The following is a 15,556-nucleotide window of genomic DNA, read 5'->3' on the forward strand; positions in this document are numbered from 1 at the left end:
TGTGTCAAAACAGTATAAAATGAGTGAATTCAATGTCAGCGTGATGCTGCATACGTTCTGCTGAGGACATATTATATATATATATATATATATATATATATATATACACATTTCCTTTAGACAAAATTTGACGAAGCTCTGTCCTATGAACTGAAAAAAAAAACTTCATTTTGAGACAAAATTTTTAAAGCATTCAATGTGTGTCATTTGCATGGTATTTAAGTCTAGAAATAAGCTGAGCAACATGCAGCATCTGCACACTCAGTCCTAACATGCCAACATCCCATTCCAGAGACCAGAGATCCCGTCCTGAGATGCAGACCGGGGGCACAGACACAAGTGCTAATTTGTCTCTTTCTCTCTATCTCATGTATTTACGCCTCTTAATCCAACAACAGAACTACATTACAGCCTCATCGTATTTGTTTGGATGCCGTCTGTCTCCAGATGTAGATGTGTATCTGGAGTTGATGCCTCTGGGCCTTTGGAAAACTTTCCCTCATGAATCAGAAGCCTCTATCCCACCCTGCATGTCATGGTCACTGTGGCCAAAGACATGTCAGAGTAAAGTCTATCCCGATTGGCCCTACTCCCATTTCTGTGTCCATATACCATCCCTGTCTGCAGCAAGGATTACGCTCTTGCAGCCAGCCAGAGCCATCCATCAGTCCCAGTTTAGCCAATTTTTTGCAGCCTGATCTGATGAGTGGAGGCTGGTTCCAGCTCGGGTAGACGAGTACAGCCCGTAAGAGGGGACTAACTGGGCAATTAGAGTCACAGACCAATTTGGGAGAACAATAGGTCCACACATTTAACAAGTTCCCCCTGCCAGGAGCCCAGCAAGGGTTTGTTGTTGGGCCTAATGGCTGCCCTGTAGACACTGTGTCTGTCGTGGTAATGTGTTGCCTGCCCCTGCCTCAGTTAATGAGGTGATAGAGAATAGAAATGAATGGATGAGCACCTGTGTGTCAATCAGACCTCTAGTAGACAATCTAGCCAAAATAATACTTGACTTTTATAAGGAACATGAAAATGTTTTCTTTTTTTAAAAACCAAAAAAAAAAAAACATGCCAATCCAAAGTCAATATTTACCCTCTAAGACAGAAAACACAATTTATGTATATTACTTTAGGTATTGGCTTCTTTGCTAGTGCACAACATCCAGCACCAGTTCACATGGCTACAGACAAATGTGGCAGCAATAAAATTACAACATTGTCGGTCTGTCTTGGCCCCACAAAAACAACACATTAACCTTTAGTTTTTATACTTTGCAGTTAGGAACTTCTGATTCAGCACTGCCAGAAGTTTCTCTGGAATCTATGCTTGAAAGGGAAAATCAGACCTAAAATACAATTCATGTTATTTCTATCAAGTAGCATGGCTCAGTTTTAATTTCTGACCTAGAAAATGTCTCCTCTAACACCGGTGATTAAGTGTGAGCTTTCAGTGGGTGGGCACCTGTCTGTCAAACAGCCTTCTTGTGGGCAATCTGGCCAAGGTAGTATTTGGTTTTAAAAAGGCAAATGAAAAACACAAAAATATATGCCTACACCCAGTCAACATTTATCCTTTACAACATAAGTACCTTGTTATGCTTCTCTTGGAAGATAAAAATTGTTTAAGAAAACTTGTAGGGGATCTGTGAAATTAAAACCATCTGTGCAATCTGTATGTGTTGCCTGCATAAAATGTGGAATAAGAAAACAACTCATCGCTATGACAGCACACCATGGAAGTGATTTCTGGTTCATAGGTAAGAATTTTGAAACATTTTGTGAGCACAGAGTCAGTCACAACAGTACTGCTAATAGACCAACTTTAAAACGTATCACCTGAGGACCGTATCAAATAAAGTCTTCATGCTCCAATAGCCAGCCAGGAAACATGTCAGTTTGTAGATGCCGAAGTTATTGTCCAAAATCATTTGAATAGCAGTGGCATGTAAATTCAGTTTGGGTTGTTTGTCTCTACCGTACAGTCTCCGTTGGCAGAGCGGGACAGCAGCACAAACACCTGAGACATACATCAAAGACAGAGGTGTGATCGGGAAGGAAAGGAGGGGTGACTGGGTGTCTGAGCTGGGCTCCCTTGCAGCACAGCAAACTCAGATAAAAGCTGTCTCCTCCCTGCTCATAAGACACTCATTAACTTAAGAGATTGAACCCCCCATTTGAGCCCCCGTTCCACCCCCCCTCTCCATCCTGCTGGGCTCCAGTAGGACTGACAGTCCCTGTGCAGACTGTCAGTAGCACTCAATTGTCACATCCAGTCTCCGGGCCTTGTGGGCAGACGCTGCCACGCCGAGGCGTGCAGACAACTCGCCCCCCAGAAACTGCAGACATCTGTGGATCGACTCAGTATGCTATGCAACAAAAAGTTGAAGTGTTGTCTTGTATCTAAATTATCCTTCTCAGCAAAGAGCCGATACCAAAGCACTGGAAATACTGCTGTTAATTTTACAAGAATTATCGTGCAGTCTTGTCAAATAAACCCAGTGGAACTGCTATGACACAATTCACAATAATTGACCAACAATCTGTGGCAGTTTAACTGAAAAATCTTATGCACAGTCAAGCACATCAGCTTAATAATCACAGGACAGAGAAATAATTGTGCAGTGTACACGAGCGTCATCTTTATTTCTACCCCCGAGTGGAACTGCGTTTGGCTTTCACAGAAACAAGAAATTTCTCACGTCACTTTGCCAAGAGTCGACAGAGAAACAAGCCAAGGAAATGTAAAGGGAAAAAACTTAGGAGAGTCAGGTTGATGGAGCTGAGGTACACCATCCATGATTACATCATCCTCTTATGTACTCCTTTTATTCCTCCTCAGCTCTGTGGAAGAAAAGAAATTGATTAAAACAGATGCTGTTAATGTCTTGGTAGTAAATTTCAGCTCTGTGTGTATGCTCAGTCACATAAAACTTGCTAAATAAATGTTGACTTGAAATTTTTTTTCTACTTTGCATAAAAATTAGACCAACCTTAAACAGGCAGATTAAATTTTTACCATAACAAAAATATATTTACAGTTAGTATCCATCACATAAACATCAAGTTTTCCATCCGAAGTACTTTGATTACACATGTCTAATCTTTATAGCTTTATGTTGATAATCATACACTCAATGGCCACTTTATTAGTTACACTTGCACAATCTACTGCAATTCAATACAACAGCTCTGCTATTAATTCCTTTACAAAGACTATAGCGTTCAGTTTTTTGGTCACATTGTCAGAAATGTGCAAATTAAATGTTTATTAGTGAGGTCATAGTTAAAGGTGGTGTTGTTCTTCACTATAATATATTAAGGAGGTGTTTATAATTTTTTTTTGTCCTCCAAATGTCCATGTCCATGCAGAATACTTCAATGCTACAACATAATAATTGAAAGTAAAAAAGGCAAAACAAAAGTTGCTTTGGATTGCTTTAGATTGTACAGGTGTACCTAATAAAGTGCCCTGAGTGTAAACATCCATTATTAATAAATACTATATGGCTGATCAGTTTACATACATCTGAGATTCTCTAAGGGATGGAGGGGGGTCGCAGCCCAGATATGCCCCATTGATGAAACAGTACTGCAGTAGAGCCCTGAAGCATGAATCCTGGAAAGCAATTGAGATATTTAAAGAACTTAATAGACAGGATGTACTGTATAACTAACTTTAATCAACAATAAAATACTTTATAAAAGCTAGGATCAAATAAAGTGTTTTGTCACTTACCCTAATGAGAACGTGGGGGTTTCCAACAATTAAGAGCAGAGCTTTGGGACGAGTGACGGCCACGTTGAAGCGTTTGGGGTTGGCCAGAAAGCCGAGCGCACTCTGCAAATCATCACTCTGTACTGTTTCATTAGAGCGCACCTATATTATAAGAGAACAAATAAAGGCAATAAACTATGGGAAGGTTATGAGTGATGTTTGCGCTCCAGACTTTTTCTCCTAATTTGAAATGGATGATAATGGATAATGTGATGTCTTGATTTTAGATTAAGTCTTATGTTGGGATTTTTATTTCTTTTAACAGCATTCATGTGTAATTTCATAATTATTGAACTATAAAAATGCATTTATATCACTGAAAACATTATTGTAAAAACACAACTATATTATAAATATACCTCTCATCGCAGTGCACTGCCCAGTCTTACTGACACATTGTAAGAGACAAAGGAACAACTCAAAGCAAATCGTAATCACTAACAAACCATGATATCAAGGTGCTCTTCTAAAAAAAAAAAATAAAATAAGTTGCAAGCACAGGATGTTTAAAGAGACTGTGGTTGCAACCTAATGAAAGAATAAGTGGTAAGTTTAGGTGGAAAAAAACCTTTTGTAGCTTTTTCTCCATCATGGTAAAACTCCAGTTTTTTTATGTATGCTTTTGATGTGGTGTGAAGTGCGCAACTTTTTTAAAAATTCAGACTGTATATAAAGTCTACCAAGAAGAGAATAGACTATTATAAAATTCAGGCATTTCACCAGCTACCCTCAAACCTAAGGGTGTAGGCTGCCAACCCTAGGTTGTCATTCTGCATACAAACAAGTACTGTTATGATAAACAGGAACTGTTTGTTTTTAGTTAGCCAAAGTTGATACCAGCTTCTCATGAATACATTAGACCTGATCCAAATCTATTTTTATCTATTTATTTTTATCTTTTTTAAAAATGCTTTGATGAAATTTTAATGAATGTGAACATCTTGCTCACACATCATTTGGCTCTACAAGGTCAAAAAACAGCAATAATTGCTGCCTTGCCCATTTTTGCATTCACACTTCACACTAGCAAATAAGCCAACACCTTCGTATCTTCCATAAGATTTGAGGAGGAGAAAGGGCTTACTGATGAAATAACATACTGAAACGTCGCAACACTGGGATTTTCTAGAAGACAGCTGAACAACTTCTTTTCTCAAACTCTGCAAAAGCTCATTGAATTGATAGACAAAATGCAAGCTGTGAAAAAAGTGAAAACATTCCGACTGCAATATCTTATACTTTTAACTGATACTGGTACAAAAACTGTTATTTTCTGTGTGGCTGGGATTACTACTCTGCCTTACATTTATCAGCATCTCAGAAACAACATCTACATCGACCAAACTTAGCAGATATAGGTGTAACATTTCACCCAACAACAACTACATTAACTGACCACATGGTGGCACTAAGTAATTTAAACATTTTGGTCAGTAACTTTTAAACTGTTCTAGAAACAATATTTTTTCCCTAAATGCCTTGGCTCACAAAACATCCTTCTGTGTAGGCCAAACATGAATGTCAAAGCACAAAAAATGGTTTTCACAGCCTTCAGATTTGATCCAATCTTCACCACGTTTGGCACATGACAAGTCTGGACTGAGCCAGAAAAAAAATTATTAGATGGGATTTTGATACACATCATTGCCATAATGTAAAAAAAAAAAAAATTAAATAAAATAAAAAAAATTGACCTCTCATTCAGAAGAGAGCACATTCTGATGTTTACCCAAATCCTGTTTTTGCCTACCGTAGACATGATGATCACCAGGAACTCTTGCCCTTGGAACTCCTCCACAGAACCCACTTTGATGTCAGACAGGCCGACATTACCCAGCAGCACTCGGATCTTCTCACACTGAAGAGTGATATGAAAACGAGGACATTTCAGGGTCTACAGTATGTAAAGCTGACCACAAACAAGTTTAAAAGCCGTTTAAGCTGCACTGGAGTTAAATTTGAAATGATACAGAATTTGATTTCTTTTTTTTTTTTAAATTCTACTCAGATTGATAAAGAAAGTAATTCACACTCAGCTATACCATGAAGTCTTACTTGTTTCTTGTAGGGGGCAATGATGCCAATGTCAGAGGCATCCACGGGGTTGTAGAGCTTCTTGGCCAACTGGCAGCAGTAGAGCATGACCTGTACAGCCTCCACGGGGTTGAACCATGATGGGTTGTTACCTTCCCTCATTTCTGTGCCCTAAAGCAGAGCAAAATCACTGCAATCAAAGTGGGAGCTGAATATCCCAGTAACCTGAAGTAACACTATAATCCTAAAAAACATTAGATGCGATTAGAGTTCATAGATGGAACTATTAAACTGGTAACCCAGCGTAGCTGCATACTCGATTTAAAATAAAAATAGGTGTCATTCTACAGTAGATTAGACTTGCAAGAGTGCGGATACATTTCTGAAAAGTCTTCATTACCCTGACACCGTGAAAGAGGAGAGGGAAGCCCTTTTTGGGCAGGTTTTTCCACTGGCAGAGCGAGTTTACTATGGCCCTGGGAGCTCTAAAACACAGTTCCCCCTGGTAAAAGAGCTTGGAAGGAAGCATGAGCAAGGTCTCATGAGAACGGTAGTTGTAGATCAGCTTAGTCACCTGTAGTAGGAAAAGAAAAAGAAAAAAAAAAAAAGCAGATTCATTATTCATACCGTGCACACAGGTAATGTCTAATAACTAAAATAAAAATTATACCAATGTACAATGATTTCAAAATAAAGATATACACAGCATCAGGTTGCCGCGTAGCATAGCATCTGCATATCATGTGAAACATTTTGATTATCCTCATGAATGTCAATGTGATACCTGCTTCCAAAGAGCACCTTAAAATTGCTAGTCACATAAAAGACTGTTGAATGCAGTGCACCAACCAGCTTAGGGTTGTATCCCCAGTCCTGTCTGGAGTACAGTGGGTTGGCCATCAGCCTCTCCAACAAAGACACCCCCAGGCCAAAGGCAGAGGCCAGCTTGGACTTCACTATTGGACCCAACTGACAGGGGTCTCCGGCCAACACTATCTAAGCAGGCAAGGGTAAAGAAAAAAGTTATAAAAAAATAAAGCCCAGACATGTTATCAATAATCAATAAGGTTCACTGTATTCTGTTATGTTAATATACCACATATTTTTAAGAAGTGTTGCTTAAAAATCAGTTTTATTCAGTTGTTCTCAAACTTTTCTCACATGACCCCCTTAGGAAGCTGAAAAAGTTTCAACCTTTAAAGTCTGAATATAGTCGGCGTGTGTATCATTTGTGCTGACCTGTCCATCTCTCTCTGATACAAGGCTCAAGGGGATCAGGGACTCTGGCTCAGTAGCCTGGCCAGCTTCATCCAAGAACACATGGCTAAAATGACCCACTCTGAGTAAAAAAATATTCACAGTTAGTAAATTGAGTCTAAAGTGGGGGAGAAGTGTTAACCTCTATCCACTCTCAGCTACAGCCCAGGCCTTACTGTAGTCCTATATTATGGAACATGCCAGCGCTGGAGCAGGTGCTGACCACGATCCTGTGAAAAGAGGCATGACGGATGTCCTCTCCTGCCCTCGAGTACAGTCTCACCACTTCTGGGACTGACTAGGAAGAAAGACAGTCAGATCAACATGGCATGTGAACTTTAGATGATAAAGCAAGGTGCTAAAGGTAGATGCAGACAGAATGTTACCACAACCTCATCTATTATTTAAACAGGATTACTGACAAATGTACCGCCCCAGCTGATGGCAATGGCATCTGTCCAGGCCATACTGCACACCAGAACATGCATATTTCCCCTTTGATCATACATAATGGAACTTAGGTGCCTGTAGCCAAGAAACTGCAGTGAACTTTGTTTCGCTGCTGCTGTTCAGTACCTCGTCCTGCCTACAAGATGCATTGACGCGGGCCAAACTTGCGGCATGCAGGAAGCCACTGGCATGCAGGCGGATGCAGATGAGGTCAGCAGCACTGTTGGAAGGAGTACAGACGAGTACCCGACTACTGGGAAGAAAGTGGTAAACCTGGAGGTGGACAGATTTTATGATGTCACACAAGCGGGGGACCAGAATGGGAGAAAGCTTGACAGGCACACGACCTACTGCTGACATATTCACACTATTGAGGATAAATCTTATAAGCTGTTGAGACGTTTTCCATCAACACCAGCATTTTCAGATTGTCTTGAGTTTTCACTGTCAACACCAACATGAGACCTTCTCTTCTGGATTTACCAACTTGGACAGTATTTATGAAAAAATATTGTTAGAAGTGGAAAATGTTAACTTAATGTGGACACCGAAGGATAAAATAGAAAACACAAAATAAGGTACTACTTCAAAAAATTAAACCAATAATTTGTTGGATGTATTTGTTTAGAACACACTGTGTTATTGGTCTAATTATCTTTGACCGAGAAAACAATAGTCCTAAAGTTAAGACCAACATGTTATTATTATTATAATTATTACTACACACATTATCAATTTAAGGGTTGTCTTCTAAACTGAGTGGTTAGGAGCTATTCTTAAGAGTTATAATGAATACAGCCGTTGATAAGGAAGTACAGTATTTTCTATAGCGATTGTATGTATGCACCTGTAGTATGGCCTCAACGAGGGTGATTGTCTTTCCAGTGCCTGGGGGTCCAAACAGCACATAAGGAATGGGCCGACACTCTCCTGCCAGGATCCTCTTCACTGCGTCTCTCTGAGGGGGGTTCAGGTCGGGGTTGAAGAAGTGCCCTTTGCTGGGGATGGGTTTAGATGGCAGTCTACCACCTAGAAGCAATTACACGTGTTAGTGATGTTCACAGTGTAATCTGATATGTAAAGGCAAAGCTGAAAATAAAACCAAAACTCAAATTACCTGTACTTTTAGTCTGCGTGGCCTTTGACTTCCTGTCGATGGAAATGCTTGACACCTTTCCATTTTCCATGGCTGGAGCCTGGTATTCAGATACAGTTACACTTAATCATAAACTCGACTAACCAGACATTAATGACTTTTATTCTTCTTTCACCTCATTGTCCTCTATTGCTTTGTTTTGGTCCGGCTCCTCTATCCAGTTTCCTGTCCACTGAGGGGACTGAGGAGTCACTCTAGAGGGGAAGAGAACTGCACAACAATGGGAAAATTACAGCAGTTTAAATCTGACTGGATTACTTTTGAAGTTTAACCGTCCTAAAAAGTTCTGTGAAGCTCTCCAGTATACATAAAAGCCAAAAGTGTAATTCTCTTATTGAAAAGTAAAACCGAGACTGAGCAGACTTATCAAACCTCTAAATGATTAATCTGTGATTCTGTCTATTAAACCACCAAGGAGCTACTGTGTCAAAATGATTGTAAGCATCTGTGCAAGCAGATACTGCTGGAGAAGTAAAATGTGATGCTTAATTCATCCCTGAGAGCAACACTAGTTTACCAGAGGACGAGGTGAGATACAAACAGCACCCTCTGGAGCCAGTTGTGTGTCAGTGTCAATGAGTGTCCTCCCACTAAAGGATGGCTTATCAGTATAGTACATTGCTTTGCTGATGAAATAAAGACCACCAGGTGTACATTCCTTTTTCTTAGAATTTAAGCTCTACTAAAATTTGCTGATTATCATCGCATACACTATATTTATAAGGAACGGACTCTTTTGAACACCTTTTTTTTCATCAATTTTTATTTTATATAATTTTGTAACTGTCTCGTTTGAAAATTATCATCTGTAAAAAGTCAGGAAACACATGCTGTAAAGACTTAAAGCAAGTCAAATAAAGCCTCAGCTTACTCTCCACAAAATGTTTCATCTGGTCAAGTGCGTTATGACACCGCCTCATCGTTATTCTGGAAATGCAAGCAGTCAACAGATCAACTATGACACTTTATGTGTGGTTGAAATACAAAAGCATCATTGAGGCCATCTAAGATGATTTTAAGACTCTACTTTTTCCTCACCTATTGTAGGAGAACTCAATATCAAGTGACTCTCCGAGGTAGCTGCGCTGAAACTCGGAGTTCACTCTCAAACTCACATCCTCATCATTGATCTGTGTCAAAAGAGAGCATCAGATTAAATCTAAATTCAAGGAGCATTTATGAAGATAAAAAGATGCTTCAGAGTATTAAACATCACTGTACCTCTGTGACATAACTAACGTACTCCATTACCACACCATCACTCCGTGGTTTCTTCAACACTATTCTGTCACCTGTAGAGGAGGCTTGTCAAGACTGCTTGTGTTGCACAAAAAACTCAAGAGATGAAAGTCTACAGTAATCAAGACAGACACCTAAGGCCTCCTCACCTATGTTCAGACTGGGTCTGCCTTCAGCCAACCCAAGGACCTCTAAGTGCAGGTAGACAGATCCCTTCCTGAGAAGGGCTCCGCTGATTGTGAATTCTCTCAGTTCCCTCTCTGCATGCAGCTCTTCCAGCCAGAGAAGGGCTGAGAAGCGTGAATGCATGTTGGATGGTGACAGCAGCTGAGCAAACAGACACAGCGGAAGAAGAAAAACACAATATTTCAATTGGTCCCTGGAGGAAAATTATATTTTCTTCTTTCCCTTCCCCAAGGATGAGGGAATACAGGTAAGCCCCTGGAGCCAATTTTGTGCCAATCTGTATTCTCTAAATAGAGCCAGCTTCACTCCTTTGTTAGGATACAAGCTCTGCAACTTTTACTGTGTTATTCTACATGACCATGCTAAACCTCAACATGGGCATGCTCACCTCTCCTAGGCAAGGCTCAACCACCAGCACGTCACCCTGTGCCTCCACACAGTCTTTTAGAGCCTGAGGCACTGGGTAGTTCGGCAGAAAGTTTGGCAGCCGCCGTTTGGTAAGCCTAGAGGTGGAAAAGGCAAAGTCAAACACGAGGTGACATAATTCATTCATAGTTGAGAGACACACAGAAGTCAATCAACCTAAAAATGCTATTTTTATAGCAGACTGGGCACAGCAAAAGGGATAGTAGTAACAGTTATTCTGCTATTAATGTAAAGTTATGTTTGTGTATCATCAGTTAAATTCATTTATTTTCTCTAGAAGATGGAAAACAAATTGATCATGATTTCATTATCTCATTTTTTTACAATACTGACAAATGCATGACGACAACTCCTTGCATGCAAAAAGTGAGAATATTAATTTAAACTATCAATTCATGTATAAAAAGCACACACACAGCAAACACTGAACGTCAGTATCTGTAACAAAACATGTAGACAGGTAGGAAACATTTCAAGCTCAGTACTGTTCATCAGGCATCAATAGAATCAGTTGATTTGATACCTTGGTGTGTCTTTTGGAGCACAGACAGTGATCACATGAGTAGGTATTGCTGGGACAGGACGATTGTCACTGGGAGTGTAGGGCACACAGGGCTGCAGCTGGTTCTCCTCCTCACTGCCCACTGTGACCTCCAGGCGCCTCCCGATGGTGAAAGAAGAGAAGTGCAGCAACAGCAGCTCGGAACAGCTTCCCAAGCTCCTGAGGATTTTCCCACACAAGGAATTTAGCTGCACAAACAATATACGAACAAGAGCCTCATAGAGACACTTGGCTCCTCAATAAGCAGAGCTCATTTTATAAGGCAAGACAGCAGGCCCCTAACAGAGATGAAGCCAAAAACTTTAAATTCTACATTCATCTTTTTGGTCCATTACCCCATAACTGTTTCTGTTATTTATACTTTTGCCACTACAACATTTTTTAAAAAGTAACTTACTTTGCTTGGCAGGCTACTACAACAGACAGTCTTTCTCCGGGTGGAATATCCAGCTCTCTTTCCTCCCTCCTTACAGCAGGAGAAGGGATATTCTCCTTCAACACTTCACCATTTTCTCTGTCTCCCTCTTTTGCATCACAGACTTGTTTTTCAAAAGACTCAAGAGTAGACCCAGACTCTGAGGTGTTTTCTTGCAAAGGCTGTTTCTGTCTCAGTGGTGTGGACCCTTTTACAGGAACCAGGCTGAACTGTTCTTCTGAGTCCCAGCCAGCAAAGTCACAGCATTTCAACCTGCGTGTCTCCGAGCCTTTATTTCTGTTATGATAGAAAGATGAAGATTATGCCTTACAGAACATTGTGCTACTGATGAAAATAATAATTTGCTCTGTAACAGGTATTCTTTAACCATATTGTTTTCTCTCTAAGTTGAGACATTTCTACCAAAAGTCCTATGGTGCCACATGTTTTAATAAAATTTGCAAAGATTAAAAAACTACTGTTTTACTGTCACACACAGAATGTGAAAATTTCTCGCTTCTCTGGTCACTCACTGTATCCAGAGCACCAGCTCTCGTCTCTCCCCGATTATCAGATCCCCAAACTGGCCATAGTCTGTTACGTCCAGCTCTCCTTTGTTTTCCAAAATTCTCTGGAGTTCAGTCTCTGGGAGAAGTGTAGCAGAAGAACTCACACTGCAGTAAGAATGACCAAAAAAGCCATCAAAATACTAATCTATATCACCCCCATCAAAATTTTAAACAAACATAGTGAAATGAACAACCATTTGAAGACATAATGTCCCAAAGTCGTCACAAGCATTTTTTTCTTTTTTTTTCTTTTTTTTAAAAGACCTTTCATGGACCACAGAATTTATAAATAAATAAAAAAATAAAAAACCCAGCAGATTAATCAATAAGGAAAATAACTGTTAGCTGCAGTCCTATAAAGTCCAAAGACTGATCAATACCTCTGAAGACAGGGTGCCATACACAGGGCCCTCCAACTGTAGATGGACTGACTGCTCTCCACCATTACCAAGTTGACCAGGTGCCCTGGCGAAGGCTGGTAGTGGGCAGGCAGCAGCAGAGAGCCCAGGCTGAAAAACACGCTGTCCTCCACCACTCCATTGTTACCATACACGCTGGTCACACACACCTGGGCACAGGGGATCACATTCAATGGATGCAAAAGGAATGAAGAAGTCATTTGAGAATTTAATTGAACACGGTTTTAATCTTGCTCATTCTGATTGGACAAAGACACGGCTTTCAAACATCAACACTTCATCAGAATTAATACCTTTTACAACTGAAGTAAAAAGGCACGGAAGTCTAATGAGTGGGTATAGCCTAAAACTTCCAATGATGCAATTACCTGGTCTAGGCGGCAATAGCGTAAAGGGGCCACAGAATGAGCCCGGGTGGTCCACTTGGTTGGATTGATAAAATATTTTGCTTGGACCCAGTCTCCTTTCATTGGCTCATAACCTAAGAGAAAGGAGAGAAAAAACAGAGTGTGTCAGCGGGCAGTGAAGTTACCATCAGCCTTCAGCCAAGTGGTAGTAAATTTTGGTGGGGCTGTGAGTTTGTCTAATCCAGTCTCGGTTTGTAAGCTAACCAAACATCAACTGTAAAAATATAGGTGGCTGTTAAATCAGACAAAAAATGCTGCCTGGGGCTCAATGGCTACTGTGGGTGTATGCAACAGAGTAAGTTTATGCAAAGCATCATGTGGGTCAAGAGGGTCACAATTTTATTGTGTGAAGTACAGTGAGTCGCAGTACCTTCCCAAAGACTGTAGCGTGGGAAGTATGTGGTCTGGTTTATGTAGCCGCCATCTCCATCAAACGATGTGACTGTGCCAATGAGAGGCCGCAGCTGCGTAGTGTCAGCTTCTAGGGAGGTTCTTCCTCCATCCTCCCAAGCATCTGCACTCTTCTCCACCTAAATGACAGCATTAAATGGTCGGTGTCTGACAAAGCTCACCATGAATGCCTTTTTTTTCCTAACTGAAGCATTGTATGTAGTGGGAACAACAACAAAAAAAGCACTAGGTTAAATTCACATAGAGCTCGGTCAACTCTTGCTAAGTCAACTCTTACTTAGATAACAAGACAGCAAAAGAAGTTCATCACCATTTGATAAATACACGAATAGGAAATATTGTATATCCTGTTTTGTTTTTTGTTTTTTTTCCCCACACTCAAAATACACAACTTAAGTGATGCACGGTAAACACGACTTGTATGTTATTTGCAGGTTAATGCTTTAACTAAGCACAGGCTACTTACCCTTAAAGCCTTCCACCCCCCTTGGGCACCATCTCTCACTGCTATGCAGTTCACCAGGTCCCCTTCCTTCAGCAGCATCCCGCCCAACACCTCTGCACTGGTAAAGTAGACCGCATCGTCTATCATGCCATAGTCGAGGCACAGCTGGGTCACCACACTGTCCCGCAGGTGGCGAATGTCCTCCATGTCTGCCAGCCGAAAGAAATAATGGACCAAACCCGACGCGGCATCAAATGTGCAAGTGTGTTGGCATTGCGGTGGTTTAGACACCTGGCAACACAGAACGACTGAGCCGACGAAGTGAACTTCATCTGGCCGCTGAATTTACCTGGTCTGCCGGAGAAAATGCCCTCTCCATCCGCATCGACTGTCCTCCACAATGGAGACACCAGCTTGGACAGCATACACCGCACAGCAGTGAGCATTTCAGCGAAGTTTTGGCTTAAGTATCTATCCACGGTATAAAAAAAAAAAAACAGGATACAACCGTTAAAGCTAACGTTAGCTATAAGCTACCTTCGCTGTAGCGCAAACGGCGGCGTTCAGATAAAAGCAGCTGAAATATTATTTCACGGACAAAGAATGGGCGAAGCTCTTTTAAAGTTACCTTTCTCAACACAAAAGTGTTAAAGAGTTACAGTGAACTTGATGGAGTCGGTCCCTCTTCGCAGGTTCGGCCCGAGCACGAAAGCGTCTCACGGGCACACGTACGTGCGCGGGAGCGCCGGGTCATGGTTATGACGAGGGGCGGTGTTACGTGGTGAACCCACCAAAGGTGAACTGTGTATCCCATAATTCACCGCCGAACCAAACTAGATCGCATTTGGGATTGTGGAAGGGATTATTTTTTTTTTTTTTTAATTAAAAAAAATTATTTAAATCGAAGTTTAAATGTAAAACGTAAGTTGAAAGTTTGTGCATTGTCTACTTTAGTTGTCTATTGTAAAGGTTGTAAGAAGAGGCCTAATTTAACAGAGAAAGGTGATGATTAAAGGACCCTAAAAAAATTCCTGTCATCATGTTGTGTGATCGCAGAGTTGGCCGTGTGAGGATTTAAAATACTGTGCGTTTACAATATAACACCATATCAATTTAATTTTGGTTTTTATGCACTGAGCTGCTTTATCTTTAGATGATATGAGTCATGAGAATTTCACAATCTGCTTCCCAGTTCCCGTCCAGTTCCCGTCCAGCCCCTGTCTCCAGCCCCTGCTCACTTCTCCCAAGCCGTGTTCTCCCCTTCATCTCCCCAGATCCGCCATTCTCCATCTGCCCACCAGATGTCCCCGGCCCTCCTCCCTGTCTCCAGCTCCACTTGCTCACCTGTTTCTCATTGGCAATCTCCTGCGCTTACCCTGCCCACTCCCACACCTGTTCCAAGTGTCCTCCTCAACCCCAGTCTGCATTTAAACCTGCCATTGTCACCAGCACCTTGTCAGCGCATCTGCTTTTGTTAGTGTTTTCCCTTATGCGCTACATGCCTGAGTTTTGTTACCTATTGACTGTCCCTGCGCGTTCACCTGCCTGATTATCCACCTGTCTGCCTGTAATCCTGTTTAGCTTTAATGGAAGTAGCTCCACTGAATCTGCCTGTGTTTGTGTCTGTGTTGGGGTCCTCCCGGCCTGTGCTGTTTCCAGTAGCTTGACACAGAATATATCCGAGCTTTTAAGGAAAATTGAGCGTTTTCCTGTCGTAATTAGGATGTGGATGTTGACATCGACATTGCTTAAGTCGGGGTCATGGGGTTGATGAGCAGTTAGTCGAAAGTTAGATGTTTTCTCAT

At 41.1% G+C, this 15,556-nt stretch overlaps 1 protein-coding gene across 1 annotated transcript; it reads right to left on the reverse strand.

The window, feature by feature from the left end:
* Nucleotides 1-2,611: 2,611 nt before the first annotated feature.
* On the reverse strand, nt 2,612-14,554 carry mov10l1 (Mov10 like RISC complex RNA helicase 1). Its single transcript, XM_040131947.1, has 27 exons — nt 14,380-14,554; nt 14,101-14,222; nt 13,773-13,960; nt 13,266-13,425; nt 12,857-12,969; nt 12,450-12,637; nt 12,034-12,174; nt 11,483-11,797; nt 11,047-11,244; nt 10,486-10,600; nt 10,061-10,238; nt 9,894-9,964; nt 9,711-9,802; nt 9,544-9,599; nt 8,788-8,882; nt 8,634-8,712; nt 8,364-8,545; nt 7,643-7,789; nt 7,243-7,364; nt 7,049-7,148; nt 6,659-6,805; nt 6,210-6,383; nt 5,831-5,980; nt 5,526-5,633; nt 3,737-3,877; nt 3,525-3,616; nt 2,612-2,841 (listed from the first exon to the last, which is right to left on the reverse strand). Exons 2-27 carry the CDS (start codon nt 14,195-14,197, stop codon nt 2,826-2,828), a joined length of 3,465 nt encoding a protein of 1,154 aa, XP_039987881.1. The 5' UTR covers nt 14,198-14,222; nt 14,380-14,554; the 3' UTR covers nt 2,612-2,825.
* Between the last annotated feature and the right edge of the window lie 1,002 nt (nt 14,555-15,556).

This window comes from Xiphias gladius, chromosome 8 (assembly GCF_016859285.1).
Source record: "Xiphias gladius isolate SHS-SW01 ecotype Sanya breed wild chromosome 8, ASM1685928v1, whole genome shotgun sequence".
In the NCBI taxonomy this organism is placed as follows: Eukaryota; Metazoa; Chordata; class Actinopteri; order Istiophoriformes; family Xiphiidae; genus Xiphias; species Xiphias gladius.